General features: G+C 39.6%; 1 protein-coding gene across 1 annotated transcript in view; it reads left to right on the top strand.

Annotated features, from left to right (window-relative positions):
• The window catches only part of VSTM4 (V-set and transmembrane domain containing 4), a 30469-nt gene extending 10896 nt beyond the window's left edge, over nucleotides 1–19573 (top strand). Inside the window, exons 5-8 of the mRNA XM_068197578.1 lie at nucleotides 2032–2065; nucleotides 6945–7057; nucleotides 7896–7957; nucleotides 18554–19573. Of these exons, the coding sequence (XP_068053679.1) occupies nucleotides 2032–2065; nucleotides 6945–7057; nucleotides 7896–7957; nucleotides 18554–18679 (335 nt within the window). The 3' untranslated portion in view covers nucleotides 18680–19573. The remainder of the gene's footprint in view (nucleotides 1–2031; nucleotides 2066–6944; nucleotides 7058–7895; nucleotides 7958–18553) is intronic.
• The last annotated feature ends 1130 nt before the right edge of the window (nucleotides 19574–20703 follow it).

Genomic DNA, 20703 nt, shown 5'->3' with positions numbered 1-20703 from the left:
AAGCATAATTTCAACATTCAAATCTGTCTTTTCATAATAATATTTTAAGGTCAAGGGTTACTGTGTCATTCTTGGCCTCAGAGAGGGTTTCTCAAAGAGGCTGCATCAAAGCAGTGTTGTTGTAAACAGAAATGCTATTTCAGATCTGTGGAGTAACCAGTGCAGGCTCTACTTTCATTTCAGTTTAAAAGTGGTTTATTTGGAGACCTCACACAAGCTGCAAGGATGAGATACCAGCACACTTAGCAGCCACCATGTCAGAGGAGAGTGTGAGGACCACCTCTGAACAGAAGCTTTCAGGAGGAGTCTGGTTAGTGAGTTGCTTTGTTAATGACAGGAGAGAATCATGACTTTGCTGCCTCTGCAGCCTACAGAGATCCCACGAAGGAATGAGTGACTCAGATACACAAGTGAGAAGACATGTAAGCCAGAAATAGATGCATAGAGAAGCCCTTGCCTGACCACAAACACATTTCAGTCTGTGGCTCCATCTTCCTGGTAGTGCACTTAGCAGAGTAACTCTGATTCTAACTGAACCCAACAACTCTGCTTGCCAAGAGGAAGGAGCAAGATCGATGTTATTCTTCTTACCCTGTTAAGTGATGACAAAGGTTTTGTGCCAAGGGAGTACCCACACTTAAGTATGTTGGTCGTGGTGAGTCACCCTGAAGCCACAAGCACTAGACTGATGTATCCCAGTTTTTCTTGAGCAGACATTGGGTTAGAATTTGTTTGGTTTTGTAAATTTACTGCTGTGAGCATACAAGCAGCTTGAAGGAAAGGTCTATTTACATTGAAGTAACACCAGCTAACTACTGAAATAATACACAATATAGAATAAGGATTTACAAAAGAGAAAAAGTAGGTTCTTCTGAGCTGCTAAAACCTTTCTTTGCTACCCAAATAACTGAATATTTGGATGGTCAAAAATGTGTCAGCACTGTACATGAGCATTCTCTTACTCCTGAAGGATTGGGCCTACTGGCCTCATAAACATTTTAAAAAGGCCAGACAAGTAGTTGGAAACACTGCCTTGACTGGCTCAAACATTGTCCCTTGTGTAGTCCCAGCTCCTGGTGCTCTCAGCACCCATTTCCTTAGGATCAAAATGCACCTCCTGGGAGCTGTATAGCTCCCTCAGAATGGGAGAATTTAGCTAAGTCCAAATATGAAAACTTTCCTGTAGAGAGGGGCAGAGTCATGTGAGTGCCCTGGTGTCTGCTTTTCATGGTCCTTTAAAGAACAGGGAATGAGAAGGGAGGGGCACGTCTGTTGCATTCAACTTCACATCATGACCCAGGGATGCACTCTCTCATGCTTCTGAGATATAAATCGGCAGTAGGTTGACCAGAAGAGCCAGAGTCTGTCCTTTAAGAGAGGCATAGAAGCCACAAAGCCACAAAAGAGCATTTTAATAACCCTGGCTCCTAAAAGGCTGCAGTGGGGGCAGCTGCCCTTGCTCAGGGCTACTGACTCACAGGAATATGAAGAAGGATTTACACAGCTCACACACACAGCTGCCAGAGACAGGATGGTGGCTGGACTGGACCTCTGATCTGATCCCAGAAGGGATCTCTTTATGCCTGTGGCCACAATCTGACTTACATTAGGAATAGCCGTGGCTCCTGTGGGTGAATGATTTATTTCAGGCTTCTGGAAATAAATACAGGCACCATAAGGGAAATAAAAGTCTTCAAAGTAAAATTACTGACCTGCTGTGCTTTTCTTTAGCAAGCTGTCTTTTGGCTGGGCTGACCACTGGAATGTGTGTTGCCTAGCATTTCCACAGCAGATTTTTGGTGTTGTTTCATACATTCCCCTCTCCCAAGACTAGCTATGTCTTCAAGTCAGACTGCATTTTAAAGCACAACACAATGTATGGTGACTATCATTAGCTCTCCCAGTGTAACAACCTGGCAACTCCATCCTCTCAGCAACACAGATCTGTCTGCAGTGCTCATTTGAAACTCATAAACTGTGTTGGTGTGAAGCCACATTTTCTTTCTTTTTTTCTTTTCTTTTCTTTAACAGTGAAGCATTACCTCGTGAAATGCCCCCAGAACAGGTAGGAGATTAGACATCTCTTTGCTCTGTACCAAGGTACCGTCTCTGGATTTGTTTTGCTATGTGTGCTGGATTTTTTTTTGCTATGTGTGCTGAAGAATGTTTTCAAAATGCCTATGGGAACATAAAGATTTGCATATCCCTGACTCCTAAATGTGCCTGCTGTGCATGAAAAGGGAGAATCTGCCAGGGCTAGCTGTAGGTCCTGCAGGTGTTCAGTGACAAGCCTCTCCTTGATGTTCTGAATTGTTTCTGAAGAAGCCTGCTTTCATTCTGTGTGGGTTTCTAGGGTTCCCCAACACCTCATGCGATAGTAATGACTTAAAGTGTCCATGCACATAGACCAAATCACAATGTTACCCAGGGATTCCCACTCCCAGGGACAGAGTGGGGTTCAAAAGCAGATTTTCAAGACCCACAGTCTGTTCCCAGCTGAAGACTCCAGATGATGGGAAGAATTCTTCTGCTGCAGTGTTAATCACTGTCCCTTTAAATACCATCAGCTGCCAAAAGTTTTTTATGGTGTGGCTATAAAACTGATTTCAATGATATGATTTTCCTGATATGTATATTGGACTGGAGCTGCAATAAAAATATATGACAAATATTTTACAAACAAAAAGATGAAAGAGGGATGCCTCATAACAGCACAGCTGTTTCCCAGTTTTCAGTGACAGAAACCATGTGTTTCTAGCCTTGCAGTTTAAATCCAATACCTCTTGGTATCACATACTGTTTCTCATAGTCTCTTTAGACACTATGGGATTCAATGCCAAGTATAGCACACCCTAGATCCTCCAACAGTGTGATTTTTAGTGCATTCTCATGGGATAATCATGGTATTCAATCTAACTGGCACTCAGAAGGAAGTGAAATCAAAACAAAGCAGCACAGGGTTCAGGAGAGGCCAGTACAACCCAAAACTTTCACGTTATTTATGGACAGATCTTTGTTCTGTGACCTTGACCAGCCATTGCACCACCCAAAAATTTAGAGACAGCTCAGCAGTTTTCATTTTTTCCTGCATGTTTTTGCTTTCCCCCTTCTTTATTAACTGCTGGGACAAAGTTGGAATTACAAAAAACAAACCAACAAAAAAGAATGGAAAGGGGGAGGAAATCAAAGTATATTGGTAGGGAACATAAAAAGAGAAGAAAAATGAGACCCAACTGAAAAAATGGAGCATGGCAGTCAGATAAAAACGCATACTACAAACTCTGGGAATAGATGATGTAGCAGTGATGCTGCTGCAAACACTGAACTTAGGGAGAAAACAAGCCAAGGTGATTTCTTCACCATCAAACAGATTCTCTAGCAGTGAAAGAAATGCATGACTCTATGGGTAAAAACACGGTTTCATGTATTTCAGTGTGACAAGTTATGCTAATGAAATCCTTGATCACACAAATGCATGCCTAAATTGCATTGACTTTGGGGTTTTAAAATTAAATACCTATGAAAGTGTTACCAGCATCGTAATTATGTTTCACACTTTTTACCATTTATTTTCCACCCTCTGCTCAAAACACAAACCATCACTTCCTTTGAACCCATTGCTCTTCACCTGCAAATTCCTTGTCTTGGAACTTAATTCAACACATTTAGACGAAAAACCTACTGTCTAAATATCCATTAGGCCAAACTGATTAACTAATTTGCATGAGATTCTTGTCATTTAAAATTACTACTGTGCAAAATTCAGCCTTGATTAGAGAAGCTCAACTCCAGCTCCCTTAGTGATATTTCAAACACAGAGTAGAATCCACTTTCAAAATTACATTAATAGTCTGGTGTCTAAGAAATGTCTGTATTCCCACTGCAGTAATACCTATGCATCTTAAAATATTTTATGTCTTGAAATCAGAATGATGTTTTTGCTTTTAATTGGAATCTAAAGCACAACGGGCTAAGTCATTTGCCCCAGGTCTCACAAAATGGCCACAAAATGGCTGTGGTAGAAAAGAAAATTAAATCCAGATTTCCTGAGTATAAAAAAAGCAAATGTTTAGGTTTTGGTTTGCTACTTGACCAATAACAAACTAGGGAAAAAAAAATGAGTTGACCAAAATCCATTTCTTTACCACATTTTAAAAATAACTACCTAAATAAAATAGTACAGTTATTTTTAGTTTTCCAAACCACCTAATTCCATTTTCTGTTATTTTCTTTAAATACCCTTCTTCATATTATTTTCCTTGTTATTGGATCATTTTCAGTTTTCAGATCCAGAAACCCCCAGGAGGTGAAGCTTTGAAAGCAGGAACATTTTTTTTTGGTCTTTTATATTTGTGTTGGCCTGAACTCTCTAGTCTTTCAGTTACTGCTCTTCTGGAGATAAGTAATTGGAGGTAAATAAAGTGTTTGCCTCAGAAAGCTGTCCATCTCGACTCCTTGGTTCCACAGTGCCAATCTCACATTACAGGGGCACATTCTTCTACACTAAACCAGAAACAAGAATCCAGATATCCCTGGCACCTTTTCACACAGCTCTCCTATCTGGAAAATATCCAGGTAACTTCCAGTTCACTCAGGTGAATTTTTTGTCATCCCCCTGCAGACCTTTGACAAGAGAAAATAGCTGACTTAGATGACAACAGGAAGTTCCACATCCTGGACTCTAATAAGGATAGCAAAGCCAAAATTCAGTAGGTCTTGCAACAGCCATGGCCTTCAGGGCAAGTGCTGTCCCGTTCCATGATTATTACACATCTTCTACAGGTTACTTCCTCAAACACCTATGTTAACCTTGTACTCTAAAACTCCTTCAAGAAATGCACCACATGACACCATTGAAATAGAAGCCCAGGGTCTGAAGAAGGAGCTGGAGATAAAAGACTAACTCTCCTTTTAGACATGGAACAAGACAAGCTCACAAAGAGGCAGTGTTTCAGGGCCAAGGAGTCTTTTCTGAGCCTCCTTGTTTGGTTTGAAGAGCTCAGTTCTGAGACAGCAAGTATAGTTATTGTATCTCCCACAATTAGTTAACCCTGTATGGCCCTGGCATTTAAAAGAAATCTGCAAGTCTCAAATGCATTTCTTTGTAGCTTCACTTTTCATGGCAAAGCAGGAATAACTAATGCAATGAATTGACACCAAGCTTTTTCATATACTGTGCTTAAAGAAGTTATATCACAACAACAGCATCTTTAAGCTGCACATCTGCCTTAATGACCTTGGATTATTAAAACCAAAACATTAAAAAAAATTTCTCATCTCCTTTTTGGTAGTTTGCTGTTTATACAAAGAAACCAGGCAGAACAGTTTCTTTTTCTGCTGGTTTTAAACCATTTTATCTTGATTTTGGTATAGAAACAAATGGTTGTTGTGGTATAGGTTCATAGTAGAGCAGGCAGACTTAGAAATTGTTTCAATCCAACTCTCAGTTTACATAAGATGTGATTTATTTGTAAATCGTGAACATATTTTATTTTTTAAACACTTTTTAGAAAGTTTGGCAGCAAACCTATGTTTTTGACTGAGTACATTAAACAGAACTCAGGAAAACCAGCAAACCAGAGTCTTTGTAATCCACACAAGTGTAAATCCAGAGTGATTTTACCAGTGGTAGTGACATTCATTTGAATTTACAACTGCATAAAATGATAATGTCTGTAATTTTGTTGTTCTTGTGTGGGCAATAGCTGAGACATCTTAACTTTCATTAAGTCTTTTGCCCAGTCTGAGTATTTTATTCTATTAATATAAAGAGAGTGTTTCATTATGCAAAAGAATCTGGAGAGGAACAGGAGCTTGGGACAAATGATTTAAAATTCAGTGAAATAAGTGTTGTTAGTGTTGCGACTGTGGAGACCCTGGTTGTGTTCCGTGGCATGGTGGAACTCGCAGCAGAGAAGAGAAAGCTCCCCACAACCACACTGCCTTAACCTTCTACAGGGTGAGCCCAGGGACACATGCAGGAGAGCTACCACTGCTTACCAAGTCACCTCCATCTCTGTAGTCATCATAACTGAATGCTTTACACTCTCCCCGCACCCCAGCTGTAAGTTAAGATTCCTTCCATTACCACTTAAGCCAGTACAGTGTTATTCCCCTTTAGCTGCAAGCAGGTGGCCCCTGCAGGGTCAGTTACCACAGCTCAGTGCCCCGCAGTGACAGCCACTGCAACCTGACTGCGTACCCAAGCCCTGAATATTCACAGCAGGATTTTTGATCTCAGCCTTTGGGAGGCGATAAGGGCAAAAAATCCAGCAGATAGGAGTCTGTTTACAGTATAACTTGTATTCTTCCCTCATAGTTAAGAGCACCTTTTCAGCACAGATGTAGTGGGGAATGCCTGAGTTAGAGAGTGGAGCACAGCTTCTTGTTTTATATTCCCTGGGCACACTGGCCCCCTTGAAGAAGCCAGATTTTGCAGATGTGGGTTTTTGAGCTGCCTGAAGACATGCTGCATGCTCTCCTAGTCCCAGAGCCAGTCTTAGCCAAGAATCAGCATCAAAGATTTTGCTTTTCCATACACTTCCCACGGGAGCTTATGTAACTATTGTAATCTGTCTGAGCCTCTGACCCTTGAGGGCAGGTGGATAGAAGTTCACCCTAGGTGCAGCAGTGGGGTCATACATGCTTTTAAGGAATAGGTGCTATGAAATGGGTCTTGTTTAAACCTGACAGTTTGCTTTTTCTATGCCAGGATGAGTGAGACTATTTGAGCTTCTCAGCCTTACTCTGTGGGTGGAAAAATGCAAAACCCAGAGCATTTCCAATCCCCATAAGAGGTTTTCAATATATACCCAGATCACAATCCAGGTTGTTGGGCATGGACTCCCACAAATGGCAGGTGATGTGTTTGCATGAACTCACAGGGACAAACTTTCCCTCAATTGCCTTCATTTTCCTCTCACTTTTGGGCCTGTGCTTTGCAGCTCTGGTGAGACAGTTACCAGTGTGACAAGCATGTCTCCTCTACAGCCTAAGAAGGTAAAGAAGAAGAAAGAGAAAGAGAAACTGGAGCAGCCACCAGCCATCCCAGCAAAAGGTATGAAAATAGAGGCACAGAGGTATCTCAAATCCTGAGCACAACCATGGAGGGACAGCAGAGTGTGGGACGTTAGGAATCCTGCACTTTGTCACCTTCTCTGCCTGTGAGGTGGCCTTTTTTTGCTCCCACCTGGGGGGAAGAAATGCCCTGTACCTGCTGTGGGACAGGCTGTCACCTCACTGCAGCTTTAGCCATTCTGAGATGCTACTCAATGAGTCCAAGCAGGAGGTCTCAGCTCCCACTAAATAGAGGGGAGAGAGGCAATCTGCAGCAATATTCACTGTGTTCAAAATTGAAGATTAAAGTTAGGCAAGTTGAACTTACTTGTTGGGGGTTTTCTGAGGGAAGCCAGCACATTGCACTCTTTAAAACTGGCAGTGCACTTGGGAAGTCAAGCAAACTCTCAGACAGAGACCAGCCTCTTGGGGACTTCAGTTTCCAAGAGGATTTGCAACTCCAGGGTCAGTCTCTTGGGTGTACTTCCTGAGCAACGCTGCCAGTGCTAAGCCAGTGGGAGAGAAGAGGGAAAGGACCTCAAAGATTTACTGTGGGTTGGGTCACAAATGATTAGTTCCCAGGGGGTATACTTACTCTAATGTTTGCATACAAACAACATGTCTTGCATATCAGATTCTTTAATCTTATTAATTTTTCTAATTCAAAACATTCATTATGTTTCTTTGGAAAATACCTGAAATATGGTTAAACTCATATATAAGTACATGCGATTGCTTATAATTTGCTAATTATATGTCATTTATAAATTGCTAATATATATACTAAAAATGACAATGAATAACAATGTGAAATGATCCCGTAATATTTATTTTTGTAGCTCCAATTGTCAATAATTTCCCGAAGCCCAAGCTCTTGAAACCTCAAAGAAAATTGATCCTGGTGAGTAATTTTCTATGACATAATTTTCTGTATACTCTTCTCTCAATACAAATGCTGTAATGTTGCCAGAACTCTAGGTTCATATCTTATAAATATCCTTAAAAAATTATACAGACCCTTTTTTTTAAGTAATAATTTTTCAAGTGATGAATTATCTTGGTTCTTTTCATTTTGAGCATTATGTTTTAGTGGATTATGTTTTCCAGCTTTCTAACAGTTCTCATGTCTACAAACTTGGCCTGTACTTAAATGAAACCTGCTATTCATTCTCATGTGCTTCTAGCAGCTGGTGTTTTGGAAAAAAATACCAGTTACTGACAGAATCATTACTGTACTGTTCACACTTCTTTTGAGACTTTTCAAGTGAGAAATGGGGAGCCTTATTCTGCACTTCATTGGTATAAGTCAGTAATGCCTTGAATTGCAGGAATAAGATGGATATATATAGCTCATACTAAGGGAAAAAACCTTCATATAACAGCTTCTCTTGGGTACGAGTTTCTGTTTGAAATACACCGTTGCAGATACATGCCAGACAAATCAGATGGATGGTGAGATGTTTTTCTGCTTTTGTAAGAAAGCAGTGCCTGGACAAGACATCCAGTGGTACTAGAGTGACAGAGTTTTATACCAACTCACTTCAGATGCCTATAGCTGATGTGGTCTGCTCTGTTCTCTGTGTAGACAACAGAAAGAGAGATGACTTAGAGCCTGATGCTCCTGGTAATTCAGACTGCTGCTCTGAGTTGCCTTTTGGGAATCCTTTCTTCCTTCTCTGGCAATAGAGAGATCCCAGAGAGACAAACTTTCTATATTAGGTGAAGGTGGGTGCCTAAAATTATGCCACTGGAATAACTCAAATGCATTGTGATGCTTTCACTTCCAGGTGAGGCTTAGAACTGGGAGCCTTCCCACCAATTGTCAGTAAATAACCTCTACTTTTTACAACCCTGGATACCTGGGCATAATGCCAGGTGACTTGAGAACAGTTCAGCTAATATCTTAGGCAATTTTACTTCTTGGATATGGAGCTTGTTGTTCCTCTGCTGGTCCTGCTGGGATCGCCCCTTGGGCAGACTCTGCTTATGCAGGTCAGGCTTTGGTAGAGGAAGAGGCAGAGTTTAAAAACTCCCTGAAAAAGGCCTTATGTTGACATGTGGCAGGCCAAAGCTATGCTAAGAGGACAAAGACACAGGTGAGAGCACTTGGCACCAGGAGTGACAGGCACCCTTTGCCCTGCTCACGGAGTAAATCCCAGCACCTGGGCACATCAGTAATCAGGCAATCTTCAGCTCTCTTAGGAAAAACTCTCACCAGTTAAAGCACTCAGATACTTCCTGCAGGTCAATAAAACACATCAACACATGCTGAACTTGAAGGAAATCTGTTTCCAGATACTTTTTCTTTCTGGAATAATTCCAAGGATAGCCCTCAAATAGCTGTTGCTCTTCCCTTCTTGCTATCCAACATGAGTCAAGGTCCAAACACTTTGGAGGTGAGCAGGAGTAAAGCCTTTTCAAACAACAAAATCAGCTTTGTCTCCCCTAGCACAACTGAGGATCCACACACTGCATGCAGGCAGCAAACTCTGTTTATTGCCTTGCTGTTGGACTTCAGTCAGGCAGCTGTTTCCATATGTTGCTCTCTTCCCCTTTGTATTTCACCTCAGAGGGCATCTGGAGAGATGCAGCAGGCCCCAGAAAGTACACAGTCTATGGACATGAGTTAGTTTTAAGTTAAAAAATGATGCAGCAAATGTGGACTCACCTAGCAATAAAGTGCATTAAGGGACAAAGTAAACAAAACCAAAGTCAGTCTATAAGGCACATTCAGAAGCTGAGCAGGGCACTTCCCAGAGCACTTTCCCAATTCTGTTCTTCTTGCCTCCTTTTACAACACAGTTTTCTATGCTTTTGAATTCTCAGGAAAAAATAATCCATACTTTCTGCTTTTAAACTACTTTTTTTTTCAGTGAGCAAAATGAAACTAATTAAAGTTAAAGAACTTTAAAGAAATATAAAAACCACAGAAAATACAGAGAAAAAGACATATTAAATACATCAAAATTATTTTTTTTTATTTTTAGTAAACATGTCTCCCTATTTTAATTCTCAGAAATTCTCAGATTTTAAATTTTCCATCTGCTTTGGGGCAAAAAAAATATCATCATCCTGCCAAATCTCTGCAGGATAAAATAACCTTTTCTTTCCAACTATAATGATTGCACAGCTGGTGTCTACACTAGGTCTTTTTTCACTGATGGCACATGTACCACACAATCACTACTGCAAAGACAGACACAAATTGCTGAGTTTCTGGGCTACTTTTTCAGCTTCCCTGAGCAACCCAAGGAAGAGACTGTATTGGGGCACCGGGACAATATTCTAGAAAACCTAAGCTAACAAGCTAGAGTGTAAAGGAACATTACAAAATAATTCCAGTGTTTTGGGAAATTTTTTTGTAATAGCCTAAATACCAGCAAAATTATTTCCAGAGGACATATGCTTTTGGTTTCTTGAAAGATGTTTATAATAAGCTAGAGAATTTCTTTTGTTGTTAACGTGCTAGAGTGGGTTGCAGTATAATTTTACAAGAACACAATAACCTGGATAAAATATGGACATAATCTCAGTGAAAATTAAAAAAAAAAAAAAAAAGAGAGAAAGCCTAATACCAAGTTCAGTCGCACAGCTTTGAGTAAAGCCTTTTAAATACTCTGCTTAAGTCATATTGCTTTTGTTTTAGCCAGAATAACAATTCTATGCTCCCCCTGTTGCAAAAATATTCCCCATCAGTGTCATTCTCTATTAGCATCAATGAGAAATGTGTACAGATCAAAGGAAATAGAAATGCTGAAATGCAAAAAAGGGATGTTTTTTAATAGCATGCAAGAAGCACAGAGAGTCATTATGAAAAAGAAAATTCTGGGGGCCCACAAACTCTTCTCTCTAAGGGCTGTTCTGCTCTAGCCTTAAGTAGTTAGCCCTTTGAGTTGGTAGAGATAAATCTTCTACTTCCCCAACCAAATTTTCTGGTAAGGCTTTCATTGCCTCGTAGTAATTAGCTGTCATAGCCCAAGAGTGTCAGTTGCAGAACATCATCTAAATGAAAAGGCTTTAGTGTCTTTTCATGAAGGTTTAAACCATCAATCTGAGGAGCTCCTGTGTGATTCACTACAACCAATGGAAAGGATGCAACTTCAGGTTGGATCAAACTTTCAAATCTTTACTTATGCAAAATTTTTTGTTGACTTCATCATTTTCACTCTAAATTTTAAGGGGAGGAATATCTGCTCAGATAAGACAGGCTGTAGGGAATCTTCTGATTCTGCCACTGACGTGTGCACTCTGCTATATCATATAAATATCACACTTTGGAATCAGGTATATATCTTCTGTAATACAAATTATCCCTTGGGCTTAGCTCTTCAAACACATTAAGTGTCACAGTCTGCAAGATTTGGCTTCTACTCTTCCTACACTGACCAATCTCTTGAATACCCTCTCTGTTGAATAGAGTATATCTGGCTTCTCTTGTTCCCCACCACAGAGGGGTTCCTGCGTGACTTCTGGAGCAGAGTCCTCTCAGTGACCATAGTGCTGAGCTGTTTAAGAGAAGCACACTTCTGCCTTCAGCTCATACAGCGTAGACAGCATTGTTTATTTCAGCATGGACTGGATCACCAGTGGCTCAGTGCTCCATGGTTACTGAGATACGCTTCTGATGATAATGGTGTGAAAGCTACTTGAGAAACAGGAAGGGATTATGGTTATCTAAGGCGGAGGGAAATTTTTAGCAGGCAGTGTTTTGCACAACTAGTAGGATTCCTCACTAGTCTTAACTGTAGGTATCATTTGCCCTTTCCTTGAGAAAGAAAAAGAAAGTGAAATACATCTGCTGAGTAATTTTTGAATTCTGAAGCTGGGAGCAATCAGGTATTCCCTTCTACTGGATGACTTTAATTTAAAAGCTGTGCCACCCTCTGTTAGAAGAGTTGCTTTCTCCACAACATGTAACAATGAGTGATAATTTAAGCTCCCAATTTCTTAAGGCATTATTGATCTCCACAGACTTCCAGTAAGACCATACATATGATATACAAAGGGCTGGTGAACAGTTTTTCTTTTGACTCCCTGTTATTCTTTATTAATTCCATTCAGTCCTCGTAATTCCTCTCTCTGTAAGATGAATAATCCTTTTTTTTTCAGTTTCTTCATAGGATGTGAGATGTCCATAGGACATGAATATCATTTACACATTCAGGTGATAACACATTTGGAGTAGCAAAAGTGTCACCAGTGAAGTGAAAACTTTTAATTACTTCACTGTTTTTTTTTTTTTGAATGATAAGAAGGAATCAGCCTGATTTCCACCTATGTTGGTTTAGAATCTAGGAGTAACTGCAACTGTAAAAGCAATAGAGCATTAGCAAAGGTGAGGATGCTCTTCCCCCAAAACTCATTCTCATTCAGTTGGATTTATCAAATCATCTTCATCCCTGACTCTGTAAGCATAACTTCTGTCAGATTCAGTAACAAAATTTAGATGTAATGGTGAACGAGTCTTCACAAATTGTTGTAGATATTGTTCTCGGGGACATACTCTCAGGGAGTATAGGAAACATTTTATGCTAGAGGGAGTAAAAAATAGGCATCTTAATGGGAAAAAACCTGCTCTTTTTAACTGATAATGCCACTAAAAGACATAATTACTACTCTCCATAATTTACAATGTCATATTTCTTAGCTTTGGCACTGAATGTCTCTCTTGGTATTTCAGCATTCTTACTGGCCAGTAGATGGATTTCTAGAGGATAACTAATTTTGCAGATCTAGCTTCAGAACTTCTGCAGTAATTTCTGAAGCTCCTCTGTTACAGGGGTATCTCTGGCTTTCTACTATCAATCAAGTTACTGACATTGGTAAACACTTGAAGTTCTGAAAAAAATCTTTTTCTGACTTCTGAATTATGGTACAATCTCAATGAGGAAGTCATCCCACTGAAGTTCATAGGGTTTGAACATGAAGTGTATCTGTGGCCCTCAGGAGCACTACTGATTTTAGCACAAGAAAGGCCACATATTTTAAAGGGAGGGATTTTCCAATGTAGATTTAAAACCAAGACTATCAGATCCTTCTCCCTCTGAAGCTACAGTGAGTTTTCTCCTGCCTGACCCCATTGCCAGCATGTGCTTTCTCCAGTGTCTCGGGTGGCCCAGGCAAGGGAGTGGCAGCCCATCCACTGAACATGCTGGATCTTTGCTTCAGAACATCCTCACTTTCCCCTCACTCACTGACCCTGCAGTGATGGCCAAGTTGGCAGCTGTATCCCATCCCCTCCATGGCTGTAAAAACCAGGTGCTTTGAAAAGGAGTTATGCAGGGGAGATGATGGGCTATTCCCTTTCCCTTAGGCTGCACTCAGCATGCAGTTTCCACCCTTCTGGGCATGCATACAGAGACAGCCAACAATCTCCTCCTGTGGTAACGAGCCCAATCAGTTGGCCCTGGGAGTCCTGCCTCAGCACTTCCTGGTGGAGTGTGCTCAGCAGTGACACTGGATGCTCCTGAGCTGTGCCATCTGGACAGTGTCTGCATTTTTAATCTGGAGCTTTTTACCGACTGTGACTACAAAACAGGATGTTTCTCAAACATTAAAAGGCCAAAGAGTCAAGTTTGGCTTTTGCAAGAGAAAGGGAGAGAAAAATAATGGTAGTTCCAGAATGTGCTCGCTAAGAAGAGTTCCTTCATGGCAGTGGGGCAAGGCTGCTTGCTTGGTGCTGTGGTGTAACGTGGCAAGAAGTGCAGTTCCTAGAGACTGGATCAGACAAACATCAGCAGCACCTCTTGACTCTGTACCTTTCCCATTTGCACTTCCTGCAGCATCCCTGGGCACCACATGTCCACCCAACAGCAGGCATGGCTGGGCCACAGGTGGCAGTTTGCCTGTACTGGCAATCACACCGGCAAACATCTGCAGAATTGGCAGGGTTTTATCCTTGCTGACCCAATCCATTCACTCGTGAGTGCAGGGCATGCCAGTGAAGGTGGAGTTTCATTTTCAAGTGTTACTGCAGGAAACCAGAGTTACTAAAAATACTGTGAAGCTCTGACTGGAATTTCATAGAATGGCTTTAGAAGGGACTTTAGAGATCATCTAGTTCTAACCCCACTGCCATGTGCACAATTTGTGATATATGCTTGTTAAATCCAGAAAACTCAGAGATGAAAATTCAATGTCATCTATAGGGTTTTTTTCCCCCTGTATATAAGTCTTTCTGTATCATATCTCAAACAAAAACTACATTACATGTGATTATATAGACACTGAATTAAAAGGGGAATGTCTGCAGCAATAGTCTGTAAAATATTTAAGACTGAAATGAAGTGGGAAGTCAGGCCTTTTCTGCTTATTTTTGATAGTAAACTAAAAATTCACGTTGGGTTTGTCATCATCATAATAATGTGTGTGGACATGGAACAGTCAGATTGCAGCAGTGCAAGTTGGCATCAGTTGTTTTTCCAGATAACTTAAATTTATGAGGTTATTATTTGCTTGTTTTCTTCGTACCTAATCACAAATTTGGATGAGAGTAGTCTTAGTTAAAACTTCAAGAACTTTCAAGTCTGACATTGCTCACAGCAAACATCCTTGAGGCTGCAAAGAAACAAACTAGCTAAGCCTGGTAGGAGCGAACTTGACATTCCTGGTAATTATGAAATAAAATTCAGGATAATTTTGATTAAAACCCCTACCCTTCTAGTTAATTTCTAACACATTTATATACTAGACAAACCCAATAAAAACAAAACTGTATATACACATACGTGAGTTTCTTTTACATATTCACATGATAGACCTTGCAGCTTACTAAGAAGAATGTTCCTATAAGTGAACTCTTTTGAATAGTTGCCAATGGGAAGCTCTGTGACTGGAATAAACTAAAATTAAACTGGAAGAAACCTGGAAGAGGAATAATTTTGCATTTGCCAGAAGATACACCGGAAAATCATAACTCTTCCTAATTTATATTTTGGCAAAGTGTATGATCCCAAGATGAGAAAACAGACATACAAGATAAATACTGTATCTAGGAATGCCACACTGGAATAGAATCCTACTTGAAAAAATAATTTCAGTATTATTTTAGAACAATGATGCAATTTTTTATAAAAGGATATTGTAGCCCTAGAAATCTCAATGACCTCCTAGAAGAAGACCCAGGACAGAAAGAGAAGGGTGAATGGCCAGTTATTCATTGTCTCTTCCTCTTCTGCCCTACCCTCCATCCCACCTATAACACCAGTTATTAAAGTCACACAATTGTTCCAGAAAGAAAGTGGTGGCACGGTTCCAGGTTAACACTGCCAAGACAATGTCCAATCCTAGTGAGAGATGAAATTGTAGAATTAGGGTTTTTTTCCCCTGTCTGCTCAAAAAAGTTGGTTTTGCACAAACAAACCAGCAAAATTAAATTAAACATGTGGTTGATAAATGAAGTGCAGAAGAGTGTATGGAATAAAAACCTGGCTACCACAGGTACATAAAGTGCTATTGGCTCCCATGCACTGTTATTACACATCTTTTGCTGAAAACTGTATACCTTTCACAATTTTGAACCTCCTGTGTGTTTCCTCATATTTTCAATCAAATTATTACATACTAGAAATATGCATAAGGGAAATTATTCTACACATTTTATGGTGTGCTGTTGCTTGTAGCAGTAATTGAAGTACCTTTTCCACTTATGAAAGTACTAATTTTATTTGGTTTTATTGCTTTTCTAGATGCAATTATTTATTTAGTGTGTTTTGGCTTTATTAAATTATATTTACTATAGGAACATCATAAAAATGTATGAAAGCAACACATCAGCCACTACTGCCCAATGACTTATTTTGGGGAATCTAGTGTTATTTTTCATATCCAAACATAATAGAATAAGGTAAGAATAAAGAGATAATCTACACTGGAAAACAATGCAATTTTGAGATAATATAATAAAACACCTGGACAATATGATTTCATAAATCTTACTTCTAAAATTTACATGAGCTGGGCATTAGGGTGGCTATTTTAGGACATGAGGCATTTTCTAAATGGAAACATAAGAAATATGATTAAACATGGGGAAAACATATACAGATTTAACTTGTCCTGAACAACTGGTTCCTACAGAACAATGAAAATATTTCTTCCTCAACAGATGTCTGCATCAGACTTAGGAAATGTAGAGTTTTACTCTGGCAGTGATCAACAGCTTTGTTTCAAAAGTTTTATCAGATTCATTTTTAGGAGGCTTTTCACATGCAGTGTGAAGGTCTGATGTGACACTAAAGCTGGCAGCAAAATTCTCAATACCTTCAAACAGAAACTCAATATACTGTCATACACTGAAAATAAAATCTTCAGCATTTGTTGGTGTTATTGTGGTGTCCACCCTTAATGTAACTCCTGTATTTAGCTTCTGTTATTAGCATAACTGACTAGACAGGCACCTATCATTTGAAATCTCAAAAGGAATCTCTAACTTAACATAAAAGCAAAAAACAACTGAAGTGCCTAGAAACTGAGGCTAATACTTTCAGGATAGAAAGAACAGGGCAAGATAAACATTTTTCAGGCATCACAGCAGTTGACCAAGAGTTTTTTTCAAGTCTTTAAGCCAAGGCCAGGGTAGGAGAGATGTCCTTCTAAACATTGTGGTTCAGTTCAGTCTTAATATATTAAGAAAGAAAATATATGTTTGATTTCTCTTACAGTCAAGATCTGTCTGCATCCACAGGCATTCCTTTTGTCATTACACCAGAGAATTCAGCGAATGCAGGAAATGTTCTATGTTGTCAAGAGCAGAGCATTTGATAGTGAATGAGGACCAGGAGTTGAGATGAAATAGGCCAACACGTGGAAGTGAGGGAGGGAGGGAAGACAGTGTGACCAGTGAAATGCAAAGGTGCCAGCCCTACAGGCAGTGCCCTGCAAAGGGCTTGGACTCACTTTGCACAGATTGGTTGACTTCAGCGACACCACTTACAGCAGCAGCTGCACAAATTCTGGAGGATTTGATCTGCAGGGAAGAAATACGATCAAATTAATGCCGGAAAAGTGTAAACTTTCTCACCCTGATGTAAACAACCTGAAATGCTGAGTGTGAGCAACTGTCAAGGCAAAAGGAGAATATTCCAGAGCAGTGTAAAGAACAGGAAGCAGGGGAGCACAGGGACTGGTTTCAGAGGGTATTAGATGCTTATCTTTTTAGGCAGAAGACAATACAATACTTATTCAAACACATTTCAAGGAAACAGGAATCATTTTTGTTAAATCAGAAATAAATAACTAATAAATAAATGTGAAACTTTTGGCCTTGGCACATATTTACAATATCTTCCTAACATTTAAGTACTGCATGGAAAAATCTTGGTTTATGAACTTTGAAACTTTATGAACTTTAAACTTCAGTTTTAAGTTTACAACTGCCATTTCTTAGTCTGAGAGATGCAACCTTTTCATGGTTACTTCTTGTGACAGCAAAAATTTTCATGGCTGAAATGTTTTGGTTTTTTAACTGTCTTCTGCACTTCAACTTGAGGACACCAGTTATTTGGGTAGAACACAGTACTCAAGAAGATAAAGAACAAATTTTCCAGTTCTTCACTTGCATAGGGCTGTACAACTTCACCCTTTTTCAGGGAGCATAAACCTCAATCTTCTACAGATGAACAAAATCTATTTGTATTTGTGAGACTGAGTATCTCACATACAATTCCACAGCAACTATTTTATTTGTTGCTGCATTTTCTGAGGTGAATTGGACATGAACAACCCACTCCCGGCTGTGAGCAAAACACATGCAGGAGCACTAGACAAGATTTTCCTCCTCTAAGCCACCTGAGTCTGGATGAAGCTGCCAATAGCAGTAGGCAGCTTCTGCCACACATAAGAAATTTTTTCAATAAATTTTATTGACCATCTCCCTTAGCTAAATTTTATAGTTCTAAGTCAAATTCAATCATTGTAATACAGCAGGCAGTTATGGTGGTATGGCCTTTATTCTAAACTCTGAACTCATCCATAGCTTGGCAAAAGTGGTGAAATTCCACTGGAAGGGCAGTAATTCTATCCAGTTTTTTCTGCCTTCTGCATATTTTTAACATTTTTTGGTTCTGTTAAAAAATGTACTGAGAGGCTCTGTGAGTGGCTGTGATTAGAGATCTAACTGGTCCAAGGTTTACAGCTGGAAAGCACATCTGGCATATATCTTTCATATTGTGAAACCTGCAATAAATAAAATTGGGAAATTTTGTATTAAGAAGGCTGAACATTTTTCTAACAAACATCTTTCAAATATGTAATATTTGAATTGACAAAATATTCTGTGTTTGTGAAATTAGAAGCAAATCTGAAAATCCTACTTAGCCCTGTTTCCTATTTTTAATATTTTTATTTCATCTTCTATGAACTAGCTCTATTGCAGAGTAAACTGCTTAGCAACCTAGTAGAATTAGAATGGGTGGGAGAAGAACTACATCCAATGTTATAAAATACCTACATTCAGTGGTAACGACATTATAACAAATTTGTTGGTTGTGTTTTGCAGCCAAAAATTGCAGAGGAGAATTTAACATATGCTGAACTTGAACTGATGAAGCCAATTCAGGAAGCCAAAGGCATTTCCAGTATGACAGTCTATGCACAGATACTCTTTGAGGAGAACAAGCTGTAATAGTTCATGCCTGTATAAATGTCCTTTGTCTGTGTTCTATTTAATTCTTGCTGTGCTGTTTATTTATAAAAAATCATACAAATGTCCTTATTTTTTTATTTCCATTCATGCATTTCTATTTTTCTATGAGACTTTTAAACACAATATAGTTGAAAGTAATCATAGAAAAAGCAGCTGGTCAACAAGTGACATCCCAGAGATCCCCTTTCTGGTGTTCTGCACCTCTGTTGGAAATGGACTGAAGTTCCACTGGGGGCATTTTGAACATTAAATGTTATTCCTTCTTTACTGCTCATGTGATGAGTCCAGCTGCAAATGTCAGTATCTTAGCAAGCCTCAGGATGACAGATAGCAGGATCTATGCCCATCAACCTGCTACTGAAGGAAAAGACCACTGACCAGGAAGATGGCCACTTTAATGCATTTTGTCCCATCAGAAAGATAAAAACCCAGTAATGCTGAGACCTTTTGCTACAGCCAAGGAAAAGCTAAAATTACTTTTTCTACTTCTTTTCCCCTTCTTCAGAAATAGTTTAAAAGGTTTGTGTTCTGTGCTTTCAAATTCCCTTTCTAAATGACATTGTCTTTAAAAACTTATGCTTCATTTAGTATGGTGTTTGAAATGAAATATTTCAAAATAATATGAAGGAAACATTTATAGTTAAACTCCCATGATTTAAGGAAGAATATTCAAAGTTTGGGAATATCTCCCAGGATTTGATTTTTTAAAATTCTGATTTGGAATAGGAAAAACTTGATCATGAGTAAAAAACTGAGAGAACCAGGACACTGCTTTTGGTCTTGGTTTAGTTTAGTATTTCCAAACCTACAAAAGTTTCCTCCTTTAGCCTGCACTAATGAGCTCCTGATCTTGAGGGAAAAAATTACACATCTTCTCCTTCAGGAAGAGACTCTGTAAAGCCCTGCTGACTTAAGAGTTATTTCTTCGGAAAGACCGGGGCTCAGGAGATAGGGAAATGAACCTAATGTCAGGCACAAAATAACATTCCTTTTTCTTTACCTCTTGATGACTGAGAAGGCATTCTTCCTTTTGACACACTTTCATGGAAAATGAGCTATTCTGTGCCATCCTGGGCATTTCAGTCATGAAGAGTAGCTGGAATGATATTTTCAAGCTCATGTATCTTCAGTGTCTAGATCTCCCCAAAGCTCAGTGATAGTTTGAATACCTAACATCTTTCAGCTCTTGGGAAGCTTTAACCCCTGAGTAACTATGCAGTTCATGGAGATGTAGAATCCTGGGCTCTTTAGGTCACCGTCAGGTCATGGAGAGCCGATACTTGGAACATGCCAGGTCTTCTCCAGGTCTGTGAGGGAGTCCCATGACAGGCTGCTTGTTCAGCAGTATTTAATGTGGATTTTGGAGGAGCACTCCTTGGGCTCTGGAGTCATAACTAAGATGGCCCAAGTTGCTTCTTCCTTTACAGGTCACACCCCTTATTGACAGAACAGCTTCTCACCAGGGCTCAGAGCACAGCTGGGAATCACCATAGGAACATTTGTGCCCTCGTTCCTGTTACTGCATGGGAGTGCAGGAGAGGAGGATGGCGGGACAATCAAGGATGGGGACATGCATCCAAGGGCAACCATGTGACAGAGCACATCACTGCCTTTTGGAGGGGTTCACCAGAATAAGCAAGTCTCTATAAACTGCTTTTTAACTTTTTTGAACAGTGGTAGAAATAAGGCAGCACGCATAGTCTGCTATTGTCTAGCCAGGATCTGTAAATATAAAATGCAGTCATCTTCTTCCACATTGGATAAAAATCTCTTCTATAAAAAGGAATTTAAAAAAAGCTTATCAGGCTGACCATTATGTACAGTACTAATTCCAATTCTATTCCATCATCAAAACAGTTCTTTCCAAACCAAGGCCAGCTTTCCTCAATAGATTTGTTAGCAATTATTTGCATTTTTAATGTTTGCATTTGTGAGCTGTCAAAAAATATGTTTGTTTCACTTTTGCATTATTCCAGGAGTTAATCACCCACCAAAAGGGTGTG

This window comes from Anomalospiza imberbis, chromosome 8, assembly GCF_031753505.1.
Source record: "Anomalospiza imberbis isolate Cuckoo-Finch-1a 21T00152 chromosome 8, ASM3175350v1, whole genome shotgun sequence".
NCBI lineage: Eukaryota > Metazoa > Chordata > Aves > Passeriformes > Viduidae > Anomalospiza > Anomalospiza imberbis.
The sequence above is the reverse complement of the archived record's forward strand: the minus strand, read 5'-3'. Positions and strand labels throughout refer to the sequence as shown.